Source organism: Taudactylus pleione, unplaced genomic scaffold (assembly GCF_031769625.1).
Source record: "Taudactylus pleione unplaced genomic scaffold, aTauple2 ptg000032l, whole genome shotgun sequence".
Lineage (NCBI taxonomy): Eukaryota > Metazoa > Chordata > Amphibia > Anura > Myobatrachidae > Taudactylus > Taudactylus pleione.
This window is the reverse complement of record NW_028284434.1, coordinates 39,372,197-39,395,158: the sequence shown is the minus strand read 5'-3', so window position 1 is coordinate 39,395,158 and position 22,962 is coordinate 39,372,197. Positions and strand designations below refer to the sequence as shown.

General features: G+C 41.5%; 1 protein-coding gene across 4 annotated transcripts in view; it reads left to right on the top strand.

Annotated features, from left to right (window-relative positions):
• Positions 1-14,070, top strand: part of MAD1L1 (mitotic arrest deficient 1 like 1) — an 811,364-nt gene extending 797,294 nt beyond the window's left edge. For all 4 annotated transcript variants that reach the window (XM_088452027.1, XM_088452028.1, XM_088452030.1 and 1 more), the window contains one exon: positions 12,802-14,070. In XM_088452027.1, the coding sequence (XP_088308153.1) occupies positions 12,802-12,960 (159 nt within the window). In that variant the 3' untranslated portion in view covers positions 12,961-14,070. The remainder of the gene's footprint in view (positions 1-12,801) is intronic.
• The last annotated feature ends 8,892 nt before the right edge of the window (positions 14,071-22,962 follow it).

The following is a 22,962-nucleotide window of genomic DNA, read 5'->3' as shown; positions in this document are numbered from 1 at the left end:
GCATCAATACAAATTATCAATACGGACCCTTCAATTGTCCACCCCTAATTCCTGCCCTTCAATGCTATGTGTTAGGCTCATTTTATATAACCGTAGCCATTTATGCGTCCCAGTGAGTGTGCATTTGGGTGCATTGACGGACTAGAGCTCCAGACCAGCCCTGGCATGAATTTCTATGTGCGCTGCATAGGCGCACAAGCTTGCGCAAAGGGGGGGTGTGACTTGGTCACATGGGGGTGTGATTTCATTGCACGAGGGCGTGGCCTTCGCCGCACGACCCCTTCTCTCAGTATCCCGGGTGAGCAGTGCACCAGGAGGCGGAGCTGCTCAGCCAGGTTTCAGTCCTGACCGGCCTATCAGGCCACCGGCCCTTATGGCATTTGCCAGATGGCCAGTCCGGCCCTGTTTGGGCGTATGCAGTGACTGCTGCCGCACTCTACATACACCCACTCACACTTTCCCTGGTGCCTGAAATACAGGCCAAATTTGCACGTCTCCTGTTATGAATTATCCTACCTGACTTTCTGATACACAACCAGCTTATTCCTGATTTGGTCCATTTATTTGCAGCCTTGCCCCCCCACCCCCACCCCTCTCCCGCCTGTTTAAAGTATCTAAAACCAAGCAATCTGCCCTGACCTTGTGCTGTCTATTTCTTACTTGTTCCTCTATAGAGTTAGGGTAATGACGGGAGGCTCTGTACTGATGGTTGCCCATCCACCACAAAGCCAGTTACTCCCTTTCCAGGGTGTCTGTTGGAGATGGGAGGTTCATTTATGCTATTTTCCCTATATGAACGATATCTTTCGCATTCAATATCATCCAGTGTGTATGCAAGACATTGTTAATGATGTGCACTCCCGCAAATCGTTAACGATGTCTTTAATTGCCTGTACTTGCAGGGCAACTCAGGTTCTGCAAGTACGGGGATGAGGGAGGGTGCCGTCACTGAACGATATCGTTAACGACATTGAGCCCGGCAGTGCAGGGGAAACACTTAACGATATCGCTCATGGAGCATATTGTTAAGTGTGTATGAGCCTTCAGTGCCAGCCAGTGCCAATCATTAGCCTGGTAATAGGATCAGATCCTTTTTTACTTTCTTACAGCAGGGGTTCTCAGCCCTAATCCTCAAGTACCAACAACATGTCATGTTTTGTGGATTTCTTTAATTAGTTAATCTATTTTGCTGGGTCAGTAATTATCCCACCTGTTTCCGCAGACCGAAATCTTTAAAACATGACCTGTAAGTGGAACCTGAGGATTGTGGGTGAGAACCCTGCGTTGTAGTAATAGGGATTTGTCTAGAGGTAAAGTGAAATCAGAATGGAACTTGATAATACCCTGATTTCCCTTGTTTATTCAAAGTTGATTAAAACTGACATTAAACAAGTCAATTAAGAAGACATTAAATAAGACATACTTTTGTAATTAACTGTTAAATCCTTTCCTACTAATAAGGGTCACAACTGTTCTTTCTCTAGTAGCATGTTGCTAAACCTGTCTCCTCCCCCTCATTCGCCTATATTTGCCTCTGGCGTTCAGCCGTAAATGCTAGTAAATAAGATGGAAATAACAGCTGGCAGATGAGGACTTTGTAAGGAAAACTCACTGCAAGGATTCTACAGCATAAGCAAGGTGGTGGCTACTTGCAGAGTGCTAATATTATGCTCTATTGTTGGCTTCAATAGAATAGTATTATTGGAGGGATTCATTTCACCACTTATACACGTATGCACAACATTTGGATCATTTTCCCATTATCATATATTTTGCATTAGCCATAAATGTTCTTTATAGATCTATATATCATAGATACCTGGAAATCCGGAATAATATGTTATGCTGAGCATGCAGTGCCCTTTGGGACGAATCACTCAACATGAATGACTTGATATTGGCCTTATAATAAATTCACAACTGGGCCGTTTTTATGGGATCTTCTCTCTTTACAACTGAAACGTAAAGCAAATGAATCGCGGTGTCAGAAGAAAAAGAAATGTATAAATCACTCAGTTGAGGCTTCAACCGAAAACTGCTTTTCCAATATCGGATTGCTTCTACTTCTGCTGTCCAATCTATGGATATTTCCATATCCTGGGCAGGCAGTGGAGCGTTCAATGACTCATAAACTTGCCTTTGCGTATGGCTGCACTCTTACCTCTATGATATCTGTGTAGTGTATGTATATATATATATATATATATTTAATTTTTTTTTTACATGCACACACAAGCATGCATATATAAAGCAGTCATGTGGTCAATTATTTGGATATAACAATTATCAAGACATTCTGTGGATATATAGTACTAGCTGGGATACCCGGCGTTAAAGAATGGACCTTGACCTACATCTAAGCTTAGTTTGAATGTGCTATACTAAAGGGGGAAAGCTTTGACAAGGAACACAGAAGCCATTCACACCTGGATAACAATGCAATTAAGGAGTAAATGACCGTGCAGGCAGTCGTATTCTCTGACTGTTTGAATGGGGTATATCAGGAGCAGAGTGACTTGCAGGACAGAAATCAGTATAGCTTCCCAAATCTCTGCAGTTTCAGAAATCACAGCAGAACAGGAGTCGCTGACTATCAGAAATCTCTGCAGACCAACATTGAAAACCATGGCATATGCAAATGTGCTTGGAGGAAATTAGTAACCGTCAGTGCAGGTGCAGTGTGACAGTTGATCCTCCAACTCACTACTCTTGCGTTGGAGTTCTGCCAGCCCCCCACTGATCCATATCAGCCTGTGCTCTTAGATCAGTGCAGCTTTAGGCACTGGATGACATCTTGAGCGAACTTGCTTAAACAAAAATTTCAAATCAGGAACTTCATGGAATATTTGTTGGGACGGTGTAGCATTCCATACCCCTGACTAACTTCAATCATAGGCAAAAGCCTAATCCTGGTCAAACTACACAACATGCCAAATTTGGTGGAGCTAGGTACAAAACTCTGGCCGTGCATATAGGACACACACAAACACACACTTTCTCGCTTATTATATTGATTAAGGCCTGTTTTATGTCTGGTTTAAAGGATATGTCCACCCATCATTCCCTAGATAAGTCCTGCCTTACTGAGAGTCTATGAGGCACAGAACTCCTTTCAGGAGCAATGTGTCTGATTGTTTGGCAATGTTCTTCATCCATCCAATCTAGTGCATTTGACACCCAACCATTTATGACTCTCCAGGAAGGCTTTCCTAGAGTTATCAGTGTCCAAGGCAAAGTGGGTGCATTTCATAAGTGCCGAGGTCCAGGTTGGGTGCCCCACTCAATTATGTCAATAATAGAGAATTACAGAAATAGATTAGGGTGGATGTAATGTTTCATTGAGTTTGCTGGCAGATTATAATGTGTTAACATATATGCTAAAACATAATTAAAAGTGGATAACTATTCAATAACAAGACACTATTACATTCTGCAATATGTTTGCCTTGAGGATTCCAAAAAGTTAATTAGAGTTCTGTGTTCTCTTGCTTAACAATAGATTGACCTCTATAACCTGCCCTGGAGTGTTTGGTACAGAGGCATAGTCATTTTATTTCACACTTGCTTGACAATAGAATATTATGTTGTATTGATTAAAACATATAGAGTCTAAGGCAAAGGTAAGCAAACCATATCCGCTAAGGATAATGGGTGTTGTAGTTCAGCTATATAAGGCGGCATGTACTGGGGATAGATAATGACATTCTGTGTTTTACAGTTGTAAGAAATTTCTGCCTATACTATAAATGTATTATGTTCCCATTTGTTTTACTTATTTGCAGCCTATTTTACGTGCTGAATTATTTAATAAGATTATTGGGGGAGGGGAGGAAAAAAATGTCAATGGCCTGAATCAGTGGAGACATTTTGATAATGGTTCACTGGCAGATATGTCTGTTATTTTAAGAGACTGCTACAAAACTAAATTGAATTATATTTATGGCAGTCAATATAGTGGAGCCTAAAGACCCATTGTAGCCGTATAAAGCACACACCAGTTTCTTTGTTGTACAAATAATTGATAATTTTTATCCAGTCGAACATGTGTCGAGATGACAATTTATTATTTAAATTCCCAACCTCAGACTAGTAAATATGTCTCACACTGTTGCTAAATACAGACGTTTACTGGAGCTTCCAGCAGCGCAATAAATTCTACAGAGTTTCATAGAGAATAAAAATCAGGGTTAACTGTAGGAGACAATCTTCAAAGCAGGTGATACTGACTCCTTCTCCTTCCTCCTGACTGACATTAGCTCTGTAATGTCTTTGTGAATGGAGGCTAAGCAACCCAGCATGAACAGAACATGTTACTTTAGTGAAACAAATCTGTCTATTCATGTAGTCTGACTAGCAGTTTTATACTATTATGGAATGCATAAAATAATGATCCAAGCACGTGTTATATACCGCATACTCTTTATTTGGCGCCCAAAGAAGTGTACAGTGCTTTAATGGAGACGTACTTAAATAAAACTGAGTTTTACCAATAGTACAAGATTATCTTTCTCTCATGAATACTGAATCTGAAACTGAATGTATAAATATGTAATTATCCAAATCCTTGTAGTTGCACTGTGGCAGAGTTTCTTTTTTGACCGCTTTAATTATTGTATTAATTAGTGAACCAGTCGGTGTACTTTTTTTTTTTATTGACATAAATCTCTATTTTATTTTATTTTTTTAAATCTTTTTCTTTTTAAATAAAAACATAACTGGTTCCACAAATCATTATTCTATACAAATATGTTGTTACAGTTTAAACATTCCACCTCTTGGCGCCTAACTCGGTGTGATGAGTCAGGGTTACCGCCGTCTGTTACTTCGGAAAGAGCCGGGTGTGACGCAGCTCAACCTGGTCTCTGTAGTGCTTTCCCTTCTCTGCTGTTGCCGAGACTCACTATTCCTCCTCTATTCCTTAGCACAGTTCTACCTACTGTACCAAGGACACATTCCTGGCCCATTGCAGGTTCCTAATGCGGTCTTGCCCCCCCCCCCCCCCCACCACCACCACCACTACCTGGCTCAGTCTCTTCAGATGCTTTATATTTGAATTATTACATTTTCCACCACAGGGCAGTAGAAAAAGTAATAACAATGATTTTAAAATCATTGGAGCATGTGAGTATTAAAAAGTAAATGAAATTTGTGCATTATCCCCCTTAGTTGTATCAAGAGTATAAGAAAACGATCCTTTCACCTTGGAGCAGCTGGTTTCTACGCCAGCTTAGACATTTCGTTTTACCGTTAAAGAGATAAAAACCTGCTTGTTCTGTGCCGGATAAGAAGCATTTTGCAGGTGGAATTTTGATTTTCTTTGGTATAAAATTGCCATGTGGAGCTTGTCTAATTAAGTCTTTTATGAACAATGCACTTAAGTTGGCAGCGTGTATATTTACTGTATGTTTCTGAGTCTGGATGATTGCTGTGATGCTTTGGATGCTTGCTTTGATGAAAGATGCCATTATGTTCCACCTGCCTTTGTAAGACGTCTTTTGCATTATGTAAATGTTTCAGCTCACTCCTCATTATTTTCTGCATCCTTTTCCCTTTTTACTGCTTCTTTGACTCATCTTTACCAGTTCCTTTATTTCGGCATGTTCAGAATGACATTTAGAAAATCTCAGTAAAAATATAAAAAAACAATGAAGCAATAACGAAAACGTCTAGTTAAAAGGTCATGCATTATTCCAGATATATTATTTATCTATTTGTGGACTGCTTGTCTACTCTCCCAGAATCCTCCAGGACTCCCGGGAAGAGCAGAGCACCATCGGCATCCTGCTCACTGGGCCGTAACTGCAGGTGTGTGAGTGGTGCCACCTCCCAGGGTGCTGGGTCTAGGGGATGGCACCGTCGATGCCCCTTGGTATCCATCCTTAGGACACCCTTGGTTTTCAGCTTCTTCCTGGTCCTGGCTGCCCTGCCCCTCATCGTGATGTCATGATGTCACATGAGCAGGAGGGGCCAGCTAAGGGCATATTATGGCCCTGCCTGCCCACTTATTTAAACATGTGTCATGCAGCTGAAGTCTGAGTAATGATGCAATGCATGTCACCATATCCTTGCCACTTGGATGGCACAGATCACATTATGTATGGCAGTATGGTTCTCCAGGAGCCTTGCTGAACCTGTTCTCTCGAGACCAGTGCTAGATTAAGCTCCTGATAGGCCTGGAGCTGAAATTTATGAAGGGCCTATTGTGTGCCGCCGCAGTGGGTGTGACCAATATGGCGGGGGTGTGACTACTAATATGGAGGTGTGACCAGTGATGTGGGGGTGTGGTCTGTGCCGTGGTTAACACCATGGAGGGCATAGCTACCCGCCTACATTCAACCACATCAATCCCTTCCCATCTTTGCTTATATGAAGCATACACAACCTGGTATATCATTGACCACTGAAAAAAAAAAAAAAACCCCACTATATACATACATGCATACAAATATAATACTTACCAAGCTACATACCCACACCAGACCATCCATAGTGCTGCTTCACCACCTGTAATGACATCACAGGTCTCGCGAGATTTGACGTAATGGAGCACACACACCAGAAGTGAGCTGTAAACAGAGAATGTGATTGGGATTCCGCGGCACCATGATCAGTCCAGTGTGGGTATTTAGCTTGGTAAGTATAATATTTGTATGCACCTTGACGAAAATGTTAATCTTGCAACTGCCCCTTCATATCTTATACAAATATTGAGCTTTTATTTGCCATTGTATAATGCCCTCATAACATTGCAGGCTATCTCTTAATTTCAAACATCCAAAAATCATCCATGATATATATATATGGTTTACATTTATACATATATAGTATAATATGTGTATTTATTAATATTTACAGTATGTAACAAAATATATATCATTAACTGTTAGTAGTGCCTCAGCCTGCCCTGCATTATGTATTCTACTATATCAGTTACTAATAGCAGCAGCAGCCAGACATCCAGGCTAGCAGGTGTGACACCACCTCAATCAGGAGGATCAGACACACTGCCGGGCTGCCTACACGGAGTTGCTGTGTGACTGCTGGTCGGACTGTGGACATGGCCGGGCTGTTTCAGGCCAGGGTGCGGTGATGGCAGGGCAGCACTTCCATCACTGTGTGTATGCGGTGCAGGGAGGGCTAGTGAAGCCTTCCACTGTGCCACCGTCATGTAATCCATTTATGTCGGCGGCATGTGGCCGGGGGCCTCTTTCGGCCAATGCAGAATGCTGTAAAAAAAAAAATTCTGTCATGCTGCTGTGGGGCCTATTTTGATGGTGTGCCTGGAGCTACAGCTCCATCAGAACTATTGTTTATCCGGCCCTGCTCGGGACTCAATGTGTTAGCAGTCTGCCAGACACCCTTGGAGAGTAGGAAACTGTGGGGTCCATGTATTATTATTAATAAACTACTATTATTGTGGCATATCACAGCAATAAGATTTATTTTTTTTTGTTGCAATTTATCAATAATCCTCTGTTATGACATCTGCTCTGATAAGACCATGTATTGACGGAGAGTCTACCATAAAGTTCACAGAGGGGAGGGGCATGGAGGCGATTTTCTCCTCATAATAACTGAATTGACAGTTTAGCTTTTCGGAGCTTTGGTAAATTGGCCAAGTTTGCAGTCTCCCCTAAGAATAAGGCAGAGAGTTTCATTCATCCATCACACAATGTTTTATTAAAGTAGGTTAGTGTTACTGTATTGACAGGAAAGAGAAAGTAAACAGAGAGAGGGAGACCCACCCTATGGTTTGCATGGGGAGTCAGCTGGCCCTTTGCATCTCAGTGATTACTTAACCTACAGGCTAGTAGTTGAATCTCCTAAGATCCAAGCCATAACTGTTTGGCAATTGTTTGTAAACACAAATAACCATGTCACCTTATATAGATACGCATTCACTATTACATTGATCCATATTGACTACGTTATATGCTAATCCACTCCCTTTTTCTAATTTGCATACAATGCCAGTGGCAAATTATATGGAGGAGACTAATAAACAAAAAATGCTAACTCGTAAGAGTAGTCCTATCTTAAATAAACAGCATAAAGAGATATATAACGGTTTCTGATGTTGTAAAGGGTCACATGCCTCGTGTCACTCTACAGCCAACATGTCCACTCCCCTGAATATTGATTCAGCCCACAACATGGCTGTGTATTGGCGTGGGATACTTAATTTACCTGTAATTGCAACAAAATACGTTATAGCTTTCTTGTCTTTATGTAAAAATCTATGCTTGTTCCTAACCGCTGATTAAACACTTACTTTTTTAGGTTCTGGAGTGATTAAAAATGCTAAAGCTTTGGATAGAGACTGGCGTAATAACCGGTCATAAATAATTCAATAATTGTTCCTACATTTCAAGTTGTATAGTTCCGTGCAGCTGCTACGTGCTTCTGTTCGCAGATCATTTTACAGCGCATTCAGAGCTGAAGGCATAAAGCGAGCAATGTTTATCGATGTGGAAATAAAAATCTTACAGATTGTTTTTTTGGCAGTGATCTAAAAGAAACCTGCACATAACTAGCTTTTTCAAGTTTGTCCTAAGCTCCGAGAACGCATTAATGCCGGGACCTACCTCTTTCATGCAGCTATTTCAAAGATAATTAAACCACATTTTTCAACACCATATAATTACTTCAGGTTATAAATTCTGATTTACATCTCTAGAGACCGCAGTCCCGCCATAGTTTTCGGTGCCTCCGTCTCAGGGACAAATTTTCTGTTTTGCTGGGCTCAGTTACTCACATGGAGTATCGTTTTAATCAAAATGGAAATTGCGTTTACAAAAAAAAGAAAACAAAAAACAGTAACTTGGATGGCATTTTGTACTTAATGTTGTATTCACTTTATTTAACTGTAACCAAACCCTGGCTAAGTACTGTGCTTTTTCAGATTTGTTTTAACATACGTAGGCAAAACCCCCCCCCCAAGAAACACCTTTTGCAGTTATGTTTCCTAGCTGGCTCATACTGAATGGTACTTATCCTGGCTGCAGTATTCTCACCAGTTTGGCAAGTCCCTGATACTGCACTGGTCCAGGGATGCACTACTCGCTGCCCTATTTAGACAAACCACATTGACCAACTCATCTCTCCCACTAGCTATAGGCATGGGGGGAGCTGCTGATTGCTGTTCATGCTGGACTGTTGGCAAGTAGCATCTGGTGTTCTAATATAAGTTGTGCTCCATTTTTAGTGGAAGTCTTCTTTCACTCTCCCCTGCACTCTTTTCTGACTGTTATAAGGACCCATCCTACTTGTGACACCATATGTTCAGGTTGGATAACATTAAATATAATTCATTGCAGATGATGTAACCTGTTTTTCAGTCTTCATTGATCTAACCAGGTCTGGTAATTATGTCTTCCAGCAATGCTCTGGACAGATGGGAAAAAAATTCAGTGTATAGATTTCCTTTACATATGCGTATAGGCCACACTCACTCCAGTGATGGTTTGGTGGAGCGCAACAGTCTCAGACTTCAAGGATCATCCGGTCTGGTTATGTCTTATGGTACACAGCATCGGACCAGTATTGATAGATCAGTATGAATCGGAGGAGAGATGAAGCAGTTAGGAATGCACAATTTCTGGGGACATTTATAAGAATGGCTAACAGTGGGAAATAATGGTGGTGGAACCCACAGTGAACAATGAGTGATTATTCAGTCATCTGATAATAAAAGAGGTAAATATGGAGACAAGAGGGATATATAGAGAAATGTGACACAGATTGACGTGACTACTGGACCATGGGACCAGTAACTATTACTGTAAACAGACCTGAAGGGAAAACCTAGTTGTGTACAGGGAAGTGGAAGACTGATAAATATAGGGAAGCACACAGGTATGATGGATACTAATGGATATATGTGTGGAAGCTGATAACACATTACTGTACTGGACATGGGAACACAATATACAGAGAACATTGGGGTAACTACATGGGTTAATCCTGTGATCATACATCAGTCAGGCCAATGGGAGATAATGAAGATAGAATAGTAATAATCAGTGTAGATGGATAGTTCTTAAAATCCGAGGCTCATTGTAATAGCAGGTTGCATTCCCGCCGTGCTGATTCTCCTTTATATTCTCCTGCATTCACAATTATAGAGCAATGGGTCTCCTCTTTGATCTTTGTGAGCTGCTGTTTCTATGCTAATTGTTTTGATTTCTTTACAAAGCAGTTATGTTGCATAGCCGAGTTTCCTTTGTCTGCTCTGTAAGATCTTCCTTGTATTGTCTCCTTGTGTTCATCCATATGACCTTGCAAAGAAAAAAAAAGTATGTGTTTTCTTTCTCTGAATGACGATGATACATCTGGCTGACATGTAAGGGTAACAGGCTTGTGACAGATGCATTTCTTACATCAAGTTTTTGCTTGATCTGCAGTTGTTTAATAAAATCGACCAAAAATTCCACTTTTCCAAACCTGGACCTGGCATCTTATTTTACTAGTGGCCCCACAAATTATTCATAATGCATGTTATAAACGGACTGCTAAAACACAGTATAAATTCTATTAAAGAGCCTAAGCATATTGCCTTGTGTACAGTACTTCATTTGTAAAAATAGACCGCAGATGTGTATGTGCATGTATAAGTAATATATACTGTATACTAGTCACGCCTAATGTGCACAGTGCGCTGCGGAAGCCAGGGAGCACTTCGTCCACCTTTAGGTGTGATGCACACGCCAACATGATAACCTAATTTATATAAGGCTCCAAAATTATACAGTCAGGTGCATAAATATTGGGACATTGACAGAATTTTCAGATTTTGGCCTCTATTCACCACCACAATGGTTTTGAAATGAAACAAACAAGATGTGCTTTAACTGCAGACTTTCAGGTTTAATTTGAGGGTAATTACATAAAAATCAGGTGAACGGTGTAGGAATTACAACAGTTTCAATATGTGCCTCCCACTTTTTAAGGGGCCAAAAGTAATGGGACTATCAACTCAAAAGCTATTTCATGGACAGGTGTGGGCTATTCCCTCGTTATTTCATTATCAATTAAGCAGGTAAAAGGTCTGGAGTTGATTCTAGGTGTGACATTTGCATTTGGAATCAGTTGCTGTCAACTCTCAATATGAGATCCAAAGAGCTGTCACTATCAGTGAAGCAAGCCATCATTAGGCTGAAAAATCAAGCCAAACCCATCAGAGAGATAGCAAAAACATTAGGTGTGGCCAAATCAACTGTTTGGAACATACTTAAAAAGAAAGAACGCATCGGAGAGCTCAGCAACACCAAAAGACCTGGAAGACCATGGAAAACAACTGTGGTGGATGACAAAAGAATTATTTCCCTGGTGAAGAAAAACCCCTTCACAACAGTTGGCCAAATCAAGAACACTCTCCAGGAGGTAGATGTATATGTGTCAAAGTCAACAATCAAGAGAAGACTTCACAAGAGTGAATATAGAGGCTTCACCACAAGATGCAAACCATTGGTGAGCCACAAAAATAGGAAGACCAGATTAGAGTTTGCCAAACAACATCTAAAAAAGCCATTACAGTTCTGGAACAACATCCTATGGACAGATGAGACAAAGATCAACTCGTACCAGAGTGATAGGAAGAGAAGAGAAGGAAAGGAACTGCTCATGATCCAAAACATATCACCTCATCAGTGATGCATGGTGGTGGTAGTGTCATGGCGTGGGCATGTATGGCTGCCAATGGAACTGGTTCCCTTGTATTTATTGATGATGTGACTGCTGACAAAAGCAGCAGAATGAATTCTGAAGTGTTTTGGGCAATATTATATGCTCATATTCAGTCAAATGCTTCAGAACTCATTGGACGGCGCTTTACAGTGCAGATGGACAATGACCCGAAGCATACTGCAAAAGCAACCAAAGAGTTTTTTAAGGCTAAAAAGTGGAATGTTATGCAATGGACAAGTCAATCCCCTGACCTGAATCCGATTGAGCATGCATTTCATTTGATGAAGACAAAACTGAAGGGAAAATGCCCCAAGAACAAGCAGGAACTGAAGACATTTGCAGTAGAGGCCTGGCAGAGCATCACCAGGGATGAAACCCAGCGCCTGGTGATGTCTCTATGCGTTCCAGACTTCAGGCTGTAATTGCCTGCAAAGGATTTGCAACAAAGTATTAAAAAGTGAAAGTTAGATTTAGGATTGTTTAGTTTGTCCCATTACTTTTGGTCCCTTAAAAAGTGGGAGGCACATATAGAAACCGTTGTAATTCCTACACCGTTCACCTGATTTGGATGTAATTACCCTCAAATTAAATCTGAAAGTCTGCAGTTAAATCACATCTTGTTTGTTTCATTTCAAAACCATTGTGGTGGTGAATAGAGGCCAAAATATGAAAATTCTGTCAATGTCCCAATATTTATGGACCTGACTGTATGTGTGTGTATGTTGGGGGGGAGGGGAGTTAAAGACCCCGGTCGTATGTGTAAGTAATTGTAATGTACATGCTCTACTACTGCAATGTGTATATAGAAGCGTCAAGATCTTTTAGAGGCCGGGTCCATGAGTCTTATCTCTATCTACAGTCAAGTCCCAACTCCACTTCATAAACCCAGCAATTGATTTGTTTGCACGGAGTTGCATGAGATAACTGGGTAGATGGAGCTGACTATAAACATAGCACAGGCCAAAAGCTGGCCCCAAGAGCAGGAAGGAAAAATTAGATATTGAACATTTAACAGCTTTTATAGAAAAAGAAAATAACTCTGCAAAGTTTTACTTTCACTTACTGTGATTTTGAAGAAGTAATTTTAAGACCTTTCCGCATTTCTTGCCTTTTCAGTCAACCAGCCCGTCCGGGGGAAAGCTGCAGCTGCTGGAAACCAACTTCTCCAAGACCTTGCATGACTTCATTGATCTTCACCTGCATCACCAGAACAGCATCCCAGCGTTCCTGAGTGCCGTCACACTTGACCTCTTTAGTCGTCAGACCTTCACCTAGCCTCATTAGCTGTATCCTGATGCCTCTTAAGCCTGTGGTTTATATCAGTGCACATAAAAACGATACTATACAATACTGACTTTACATACCAAAGCAGTTGGTGTTTTTTGTTTGTTTTTTTTTCTCCAGATTGTAGAACAAGAACTGAGTGTAGCCATTTAATATGACTGGAAGTGTTGGCAGGAACAATATTTTGGAAATTAATTGCATTTGTAAATGAATAGCATAAAATCCACATAACTTAATGGAAAATGTTTCCTAGACAGTATCCCTGTTCTGTTTAATAGTAGCAGCCACGTATCACCCCCTTGAAACTCCACGTCACACATGTTAGTCATTTTTATGGCAGTCAGTGGAGATCAAATTTTAGGTGCTCCGATCATTGCTGGTGACTTCTGCCTTAGTATTCAGCAATAAATTATTACTTAGTAGAAGAGGGGGGAATATGATGAGAGAAGATGCATATTGTGAGAAACCGGTTTCTTGTATGATATAGCTTTTTGTACTATGCTTAGGTTATTTTACTGCTGAATTCTTCAACATCGATGTTCTGCACCCAAACACTTTGTCTCCTTATACCTCAACTTATATGAATTCTGTATCAACTTCAACTTACATCAGGATAGCAGAAAGCAGTGAGAGTCACATACTCCACTGAGTTACTACACTGTTTATTAGATTGATTAAATATGAAACAGTTACTATTTTGCTACTATGGGTATATGTACTATGCCATGTATAGATGATTCCGGTAGGTAGTCTATTTCAGCTGGCTGTCATGGACTCTGTAAAGTCAAATGCTGATCCCTCAGGTATGAAATAAGTCATTGTTTAACCGTAGCCGTTCACATCGTCAATAATTGAAAAGGTTACATTGCACCCATTCATTGTGGCAGTTGAGCTGCATCGTATTTTACCAAAGGCACATATACAACAGCTTGACTTCTTATCATGGTCTTTCAATGTCACATCTAGAAAATAGCCTGTGTGCTGATAATGGTGATTATTAAACACTGTTCATCAATTGAGACCTTTAGCTTTAACATTTCTGACTTGCTTATTACTGAACTGTAATGTCCATTATTCACTAATAAAACCATTGCTACACTATTTGTTTTATTGTTTTACAAGGACAGTTGATACTTCTCAAACTTTATCTGCCACCTACACACTGTGGGCGCAGCTATATTTTGGACTTAACCAATATTTATGAGAATGCAGCTTGTCAATTAAGTAGGGTTAGTAATATTATTACATTTTATTTATAGGGCGCCACAAGAGGTCCGCAGTGCCATACATACTGTAAATGGTACACAGAACATTACATTACAATACAGTAACCAACTTATAAACAGAGCACAAGTAACAATTAGCAACACAATTCTCCATACACAATACAGCTGGGAAGGTGAAGGCTGTCATAGAAGTGTTAGAGAAGAAGGCTGTGAGACAGTTGGGAGGAAGACCCTGCTCCTAGCAGCTTACAATATAGGGGAGAGGGGAGACAGACAGATGACATGAGGTATGAGTGTGTAGAGGGGGACCTGAGTGCAGGAAGTAGGCGAGGTAGAGATGGCTAAGGCAGGAGGTACAGAGACTTGGTGACGGTTATGTGGTGGAAGGGTACGCTTTGATGAACAGGTGGGTTTTCAGTGCACGTTTGAAGCTCTGCAAGGTCAGGGAGAGCCTAATCGAGCAAGGGAGCTCATTCCCGTGAAGGGGGGCTGTACGGGCAAAATCTTGGATACGTTCATGAAATGAAGTAACCAGGGTGGAGGAGAGGTAACAGTAATTGGCAGACCGGAGTGAGCGGGGGGGAGTGTGTAAGGAGATGAGGTTGGAGATGTAGGGAGCAGTAGAGTTAGAGAGGGCCTTGTATGTGAAGGTGAGGAGTTTGAAGAAGATTCTGTAGGGGAATGGGAGCCAGTGCAGGTTTTGGCAGAGGGGAGCAGCAGAAGTGGAACAGCGGGAGAGGAAGATAAGTCTAGCTGCCACATTGAGAACAGACTGGAGGGGAGCAAGATGGCAACGTGGGAGGCCAGTTATGAGAAGGTTGCAGTAGTCAAGCCGAGAAATGATTAGTGAATGAATAATCAGTTTGGTAGCATTCTGGGAGAGGAAAGGCCTAATACGAGCGATATTGCGTAGCTGGAGCCAACAGAATTGTGCCAGAGATTGAATGTGGGGTGTGAAGGAGAGGGTGGAGTCAAGGGTGACACCCAAGCAGCGAAGTTGGGGGACAGGGGAGATGATTGTGTTGTCAACAGTGATAGCGAGATTGGTTGGAGTGCAGACTCTATTAGGTGGAAAGATGATTAGTTCGGATTTGTCCATGTTGAGCTTCAGAGAGAGCTAGGACATCCAGGAAGAGATGGCGGAGAGGCAACTGGTTACCTGAGAGAGGACAGAAGGGGAGAGTTCAGGAGAGGAGAGGTATAGTTGCGTGTCATCGGCATAGTGGTGGTATTGGAGGCCAAAGGAGCTGATGAGTTATCCTAGTTTAGAAGTGTACAGGGAGAAGAGCAGTGGGCCCAGGACAGAACCCTGCGGGACACCAACGGGAAGGGGGGGAGGTGGGGCCAGAGGCAGACACAGAAAAGGAGCGGTTGGTGAGGTAAGGGTTCCTCACCAACATGGGTTCCGTGACATTATTGAGGAATATGGTTGTTTTTAATATTTTCTTCTCCTTCGCACTGGTCTTTGGCTTAGGGGCTAAGGGTTTTTTATTATAACACTATTTAATAATATATTTGTACTCCCTGAGTGAGGGTGCTCCCCAGAATATAGTGGTAGAAGCTATTATAAACCTGTTGATCCACATTGGAGTCCAGGCCCGGCCCAGTCATCTGTGTTCCTGCTGGCCTCCTGTGGCAAGCCTGAGACCCGTGGTCACTTCTCTAAGTGTGGTTGATGTTCCACTCCCAGCAGTTCCTGATGTTCTGAATCATGGGCGCCGCAATGTAGGACTGTATTACATGATTCAGTCTGTCTAACCAGCTCCCAGCACTACTCCGGTCACATGTCTTGTCACCTAGCCTATCAGCACTCAGGATGCCCTATTTAAACCAGGAACAGCTGAGAGCACATTGGCAGTAAAACATCTTTCTCTGAGGTTCAGTACCTTGGCTCCTGGTTCAGTACTTGTTCCAGTATTGCTTCACAGCATTCTGGTCCAGTTCTATCCAGAAAATCTGCTACTGTATTTGCTTCACAGGCATTCTGCTTCAGTGTGTTCCAGCACACTGCTGAAGTAATTGCTTTTCAGTGTTTCCCTCCAGTATAATCCAGCAGACCTGCTCCAGTATTGCTTCACAGCATTTCACTGCAGCCTGCTCCATTAGTGCTCCAGCATTCAGTTCCAGTGTTTTCTGCAGCCTGCTTTAGTTGGGCTCCCGCCACCTAGTTCCAGTATAATTGCAGCCTGCACCAAGATATCCTACATACTGCTGCAGCTATGAACTATTCTGCTAGTTTGCATGTTTTCTCAATACCTGTTCTGCTAATCACTCTGCAGCATCAGCACTCTGTTACTCCTAGTGGCCTGCATGTGGAATAGCATAATTAAGCCATCCAGCTTCATTCACATTCCAGCACATACAGCTAGCCCTAAGGGGCCCCAACCCAAATCAACAAACCCCAAGTGCCATGACACCCATTAGATAAAGGTATTACCAATACAATACAAGCCTCTGTTTACTGCAAAGAAGAGATCTACAGTATAGTGTGGCTTTCCCACAATGATACTGATGGTCGTTTCTGAATATTCTCTTAACAAAACCAGGGACACATGTAATGGTCCAGTCGCATATGAATGTTCAGGTAGAAAATAAAAACTTTAATCTTTATTAGGTATAATTAAATCATAATGGAAAAGAATAAAGGGGAAATATAAAAGTTGTACAGATTATTACAATAAAACGTAAGATGTCATGTAGTAGTTGGAGATATAAATTGCCACTCTTAGGATAGAATCCTTATATAGGTTGTCTCTAAACTGGGACTTTAGAGAGGTTGAATATCTGAATCACTATATTCAAGTCTTAAGCCTACGGGGCATATTCAGTTGGGGATGAGATTTAGCAAGGAAAAAACCTCGCCCCCAATTTTGGATTACCGCGGATATGCGCGCTCCCGATACCCGTTGTATCCAATTAAAAAAAAAAGTGGTTGCAGGGTTTTCAGAGCTGTCCCGGGGGCTGCTGGAAGGCACAAGGGCCGTTGGGAGATGTAGTTCTCCCAGCGCCCGTTATGGGGTGGGCATACTTACACTTGGGGTGCACACACACACATTCATGCTTACGCTCACAAACATACACACACGGACATACTCACCGCTGCTGCAGGAGATCGGGTCCCAACACGAGAGAGAAGACAGCTCTTTGGAAGGTGAGTATTACTGACTAAGCTAATTGGAAACTTCCAATTGCTTGATTAGTCATTAGGAGGGGTGCCGCTGGGGTCCCAGAGCATTTCTCGACCATTATTCCAAAAATTATGGACTTTAGGAAAAATTGGTTGTACTCTGGAGGTGCGCAAAATAGAATCTCCCGGCGCTCAGAAAAACAAAGACCCCGCTCCTAATTGAATAGGAAAAATTAATCACCTGCGGGTGCAGGATTTTTGCTATTCTCGCCCCCCAATTGAATATGCCCTTATGAAAGGTTTCAATGACTTCAACAGGGTAACACAGTATATTCTAGAGGTCAAGCCTCACCTCACTTTTTTTGCCACACAAGTTTTTGTATAATGGATTTACAAGTATATACTGTACTTCCTATGTTGTGCTGCAAGTGTTATTGCAGCAAATGTTTCAAAATGGGGGTCCTGCTCACGCACATGTGAGGGATTAGCCTAATGTGATTCTGCACCTACAGGGGCCAGAGAACACAATATCTTAGAAAACCTGCGTGGTGAAGAGTAGTCACAGAGAACTTGTCTGACAGACACTGGGGTAAATACTTGTATTCTCCGGGGGTTTTATGACCCTTACTTCGTGATCACAAAGAGAGGGAATAGGAGAAGATCCTACAGTAGCAAGCTTTTTCTTAAAGGTCTTCTAAACCTAAAATATAGGTTGGCTAATAATACAGTAAGTTCCAAACAATCATCATATGGAGTGCGGCAGTGCAGCGCTACCCCTGAGCTCCGGAAGTGGCAGCAATAGAACTGCTAATCCAGTATCTGTTGTAAAGCCTGGAGCTGAATTTGGCTTGAAGATGGCACCAAATGAAACTTCTGGGCCCAGACTTGTACCACTTTCGGACCAAAGCTGGGGCTTCACCCTACTTTTTCCAGGTTTATTGAACACAGGTTGGACCCACAGCTCCAAAATCCCTTTCACATTGTACCTTGGTCCTGGGTTATTCCTGGGTCGACCCCTTTCACACAGAACCCGTGTCTGCCCTCCCAAATGTGTGAGTCATTAGAAGTGGATGTTTTGTTACAGGCTCACAAAGACGAGTCATGAAAATGGGTGACAGTGCTCCTGTACCGCCAATGAATACTTTTGCTGTAACCCGGGTTGCACAGCCTGGGTTGCACCTTTTCAGACTGCAGGCGACCCGGGAATAACCCTGGTAGCAACCAGGTTCAAGGCTCCGGCAATTCGGACCGGGTATACCGTTTTACACAGAGAAAGGACCTTGAGTTGCCCCGGCAACATCACCATTCAGAAGCTTGGTCTGAAAGGGATATTCATAGAGTCGTGGAAGAAGGGTGCTGAATCCCCCCTGCCCTGATATTGCATGTAAAGGTTGGTGAACACAACAACCTGCCACCGAAGACCATGTGAAAAGTAGAAACATGAACCCAACTGAGCCGAATAGCTGACAAGATGAGTTGGGACTGCTTAATGTGACATGGAAATGCATTACTCCCTGACACTTTTTTTTGTGTAAAAGTGTATAAAAGGTAGAGATGTGCACTGACCCCCGTGTTTTGGATCTGGATAAATCTAAAGCCAGATACACACTAGAGGATATGTTGTCCAATCCAGCAGATCAGATATATCAACCACATCGGGTAGAGTGTACCCGCTATGTGCCTGACGCATGCATGCAGGTCCGACGGGCGATATCATCAGTGGGGGCCTTGTTTCCCAATGCAGCATGGCCCCTGCTGTCGCGACATTGGTTCCGGCATCAGCAAGTGTGAACGCACTTACCGATGCCGGGACTCCTGGCATGACACATGGATGCATCCAGATGAAGGGGATTGTTATCCCAAAATGTCGATGACTTAATAAATCACTGCATTGATTCACTTATATTAAGAGTCTCCGAGTGCCGTCTTCCGTGTTGCAATATTGTGGTGTAAGTTACACTGAGTGCCCGATCATTGTTCGATTTATATATATATATATATATATATATATATATATATATATATATAATATATATACACACATACACACACACAATATTGGGTGATGAATGTCATGTTTGATGAGAATATTACCAACTAACCTGTATGAACGGAAATTGTAGAAGTCTCCAAAAGCTTTAAGAATACTGTCTATATTTTATATAGGTCACTAGAATGTTCTCTCTCATATATAGGTCACTATAATGGGGTTGGGTATATTAGACTGGCGAGATTTAAACTAATGTTGACAAGTACAGTATTTAGACAACAAAAATGCCAAAATAGTCTATATGTCACCAATCAATGTCACCTGGGACATAATCAAGACATAGCTATAATATAGACCACAGGTTCTTAAACTCTGTCCTCAGGACCCTACAACCAGTGCATGTTTTCCAAGTCTCCTCACAGAATCACAAGTGAAATAATTAGCTCCAACTGTGGCTCTTTTAAAATGTGTCAGCCAGTAATGAATACACCTGTGCACCTGCTGGGGGACCTGAGGACCGAGTTTGAGAACCAGTGGTCTAGACAATTAATATATAGACAGGTAGAAATGTCAACAGGGTCAAAATGTCAACAGTTAAAATACAGACATTATAAGGTCGACAAAATGTAGACAGTTAAAATATAGATACAGAGAAAGCAAATAGGATGTGCTGTCTCCAATTAGTGTCAGGTAAAAATAATAAATTAATATATAAAAACAAAAGCATACAATAGTAAATTGAATCTAAATACAAATATAATGGCACAAGCCTCTACCACCTCTGATGGGAGGCTATTCCGCTTATCAACTATCCCACAGGTTCTCAAACTCGGTCCTCAGGACCCCAAACAGTGCATGTTTTCCAGGTCTCCTCACAGAATCGCAAGTGAAATAATGATCTCCAGCTGTGGATCTTTTGTCAGTGAGTAATGAATACACCTGTGCACCTGCTGGGTGATCTGCAAAACATGAACTGTGTGGGGTCCTGAGGACAGAGTTTGAGAACCACTGCACTATCCTTTCTGTGAAGTCATTTTCCTCAAATTTCCCCTGAACCTATTGCCCTCCACTGTCAGTGCACGTCCTCTTGTTCTAATATTTCTCTTTCTTTTAAGAATGTCTCCCTCCTGTACCTTGTTAAAAACCCTTCTTTGCTCCAAACTATACTTATTAAGATATTTTGGTCTTTCCTGGTAGGTTTTGTGATGTAGGCCATGCACCATTTTAGTTGCCCGTATTTGCACAGTATATAATATTTTTATATCCTCCAGGGGATATGGCTTCCAGAACTGAGCACAGTATTCCAGATGAGGCCATACCAATGACCTATATAGTGGTGGTATTATTGCTTCTTTCTCCTGCTACTGATTCCTCTCCCTATGCAACCAAGCATCTGACTTGCCGTTCTCATTGCTTTGTTGCATTGCTTACTTACCTTTAAGTCACCTGAAATAGTGACTCCTAGATCCCATTCCTCCTCAGTAGTGTCCATTTCTTTAGACTACCTACTGTAGATAATCATTCATTTGTTTTACCCTCCTGGTGTGTATACCCTGTTGCATACCTTTCTGTCATCTGCAATAAGGCATAGTTTCCTTTGCCATTTGCAATGTTACCAATAAAGATATTAAGAAACACTGGTCCAAGTACAGATCCATGGGGTATTCCACCTCGAAAAATACGTCAGACATCGTTGAAACGTATTGGTCAGCGGGGTGGTCATCCAAGGTTTCTGGAGGTTTCATCTTTGAGTCCTTTTTTAACTGCCATGCGGATTATTTGCTTCCAACTATCCGACAGGCTAGCGAATATAGGGCTACCATTGATACCCCTCTTGTACAGTTCACTACCCATGTGTGTGTTTATTTTATAATAATAGTGTTTTTTTTTTTTTATTAAAGCGTTATACAAGCAATTTTACAGAATAAAAATATTAATACTCATTGTTACAAATGAAAGTATTCTTAACAAAAATTAAAAGGAAATTAGCTGGATAATACAATTGTGACAAACGGTGCCTTGGACAATTTTTCAAGGGTAATAGACATTGTAAATTGTTGTTACATATTTAAAACAAAAAAACAATTACCCAAATATTGTGTAACAACACTTATAATGGTTCGTAAAAATTAAAGAAAATAAAGAGAAAGGTAAAAATTATTATTACTCTCCCCCAACCCCCTCCAGAGACTCCACAGCCCCCATACACCACTCATCCTACAAAGTGTGCCAAGTATTGGTAGGAATAATCTGTGTTGGGGGATCATTAGCTAGGACTCGTAGCAAATACTAATGTGTTTTTAAGACAACCATGTATTTGACGCCTCATGGCCAAAGACAGAGTAAATATATAACTCTCCCACATGATAAAATGTTTTTCTTCTTTGGATTCATTATCTAGTATTACCTCAATCCAATCCATACAGAAGAGATGAAACAATTTAGACATAAATAATGAGAATGACGGAGAAGATGACGATATCCACTCATGTAATATTGTCTTTCGGGCTGCTGTGTTAACTGCTAACAATAAACGCTTACCCCCCCTTATATTAGTAGGGAGAAGGCCGTATATCGCCCACTCTGCTGTGAAAGGAACATAATAAGTAGAAAGGCCTCTGCATAATTCTTAACTTGAAGCCAAAATCTCCTGATTAGTGGCCATGACGAAAAACAATGGTATAGAGCTGCATAACTCGCTCCGTATCTATAACAGGAATGAGATGTAGAACCCCCCCATGAGAAAACTTCTGTGTGGAGACCGATATGTCCTATGAAAAATGCTTAGAAACGTTTCCAAATACTGTACATAGATAATATAAGGGGTCTTCATGAAGTATTGAGAATAGCAAGAAGGTCCTCGACAGTAAGTGGGAAATATTAATAACCATAGTGATAATCCCCTGGAGGAAGACATATGGTCCACGTTACTTTAAAAAGTTGGTAATAGATTGAGATGGCCTTCTTAATTATAGGGGGTTGGGACATAAGGGTATCCACTGGATTCTCCCAGTCGCCATCAGAAAACACTCTAACCACAGAACTGATGTAGTGTTTGGCTTGCAGGAAAGCCAGGGTGTAGCCTGACAAAGTTCCATATCTCTCCATAGCCTCAGTGAATGTCAGTACTTGATGTGAGCTTCTATTTACTAAACTTCCCAGATTAATAATACCTCCCACCCGCTAAATTGTCAATGGATAGACAGCCAAGCCATTTTGAAATTCAGGGTTGCCCAAAAACGGAAGGAATAATGATTTAATGGAGTTCAGTCCCTATTTATGTCTTACAATGTGCCATATCTTCCTTGTATTCCATAGTAAAGGATTATCTCGTATAGAGGATGAGACTTCCTGATCGTGGAGGTGGAGAAAAGAAAGTAAATTTCTCTCTTCTAAAAACTCCCTTTCCAGGGAATATTTGCATCATTGTCACAACCATGGACCTAATCAGCTAAATACCTAAACATTGCCACTCTATTATACACGTGAATATCAGGGAATCCAATCACCCCATTCAATTTGGGTGGCTGTAGTTTTAAAAGACTTATTTTAGGTCTTTTCCCGTGCCAAATTAAGTTTCTGAAAATCTTCTAAAGACGTCGTAGATCTTTTAATGTGATGAACAAGGGCAGTGCTTGGATTAAATACAT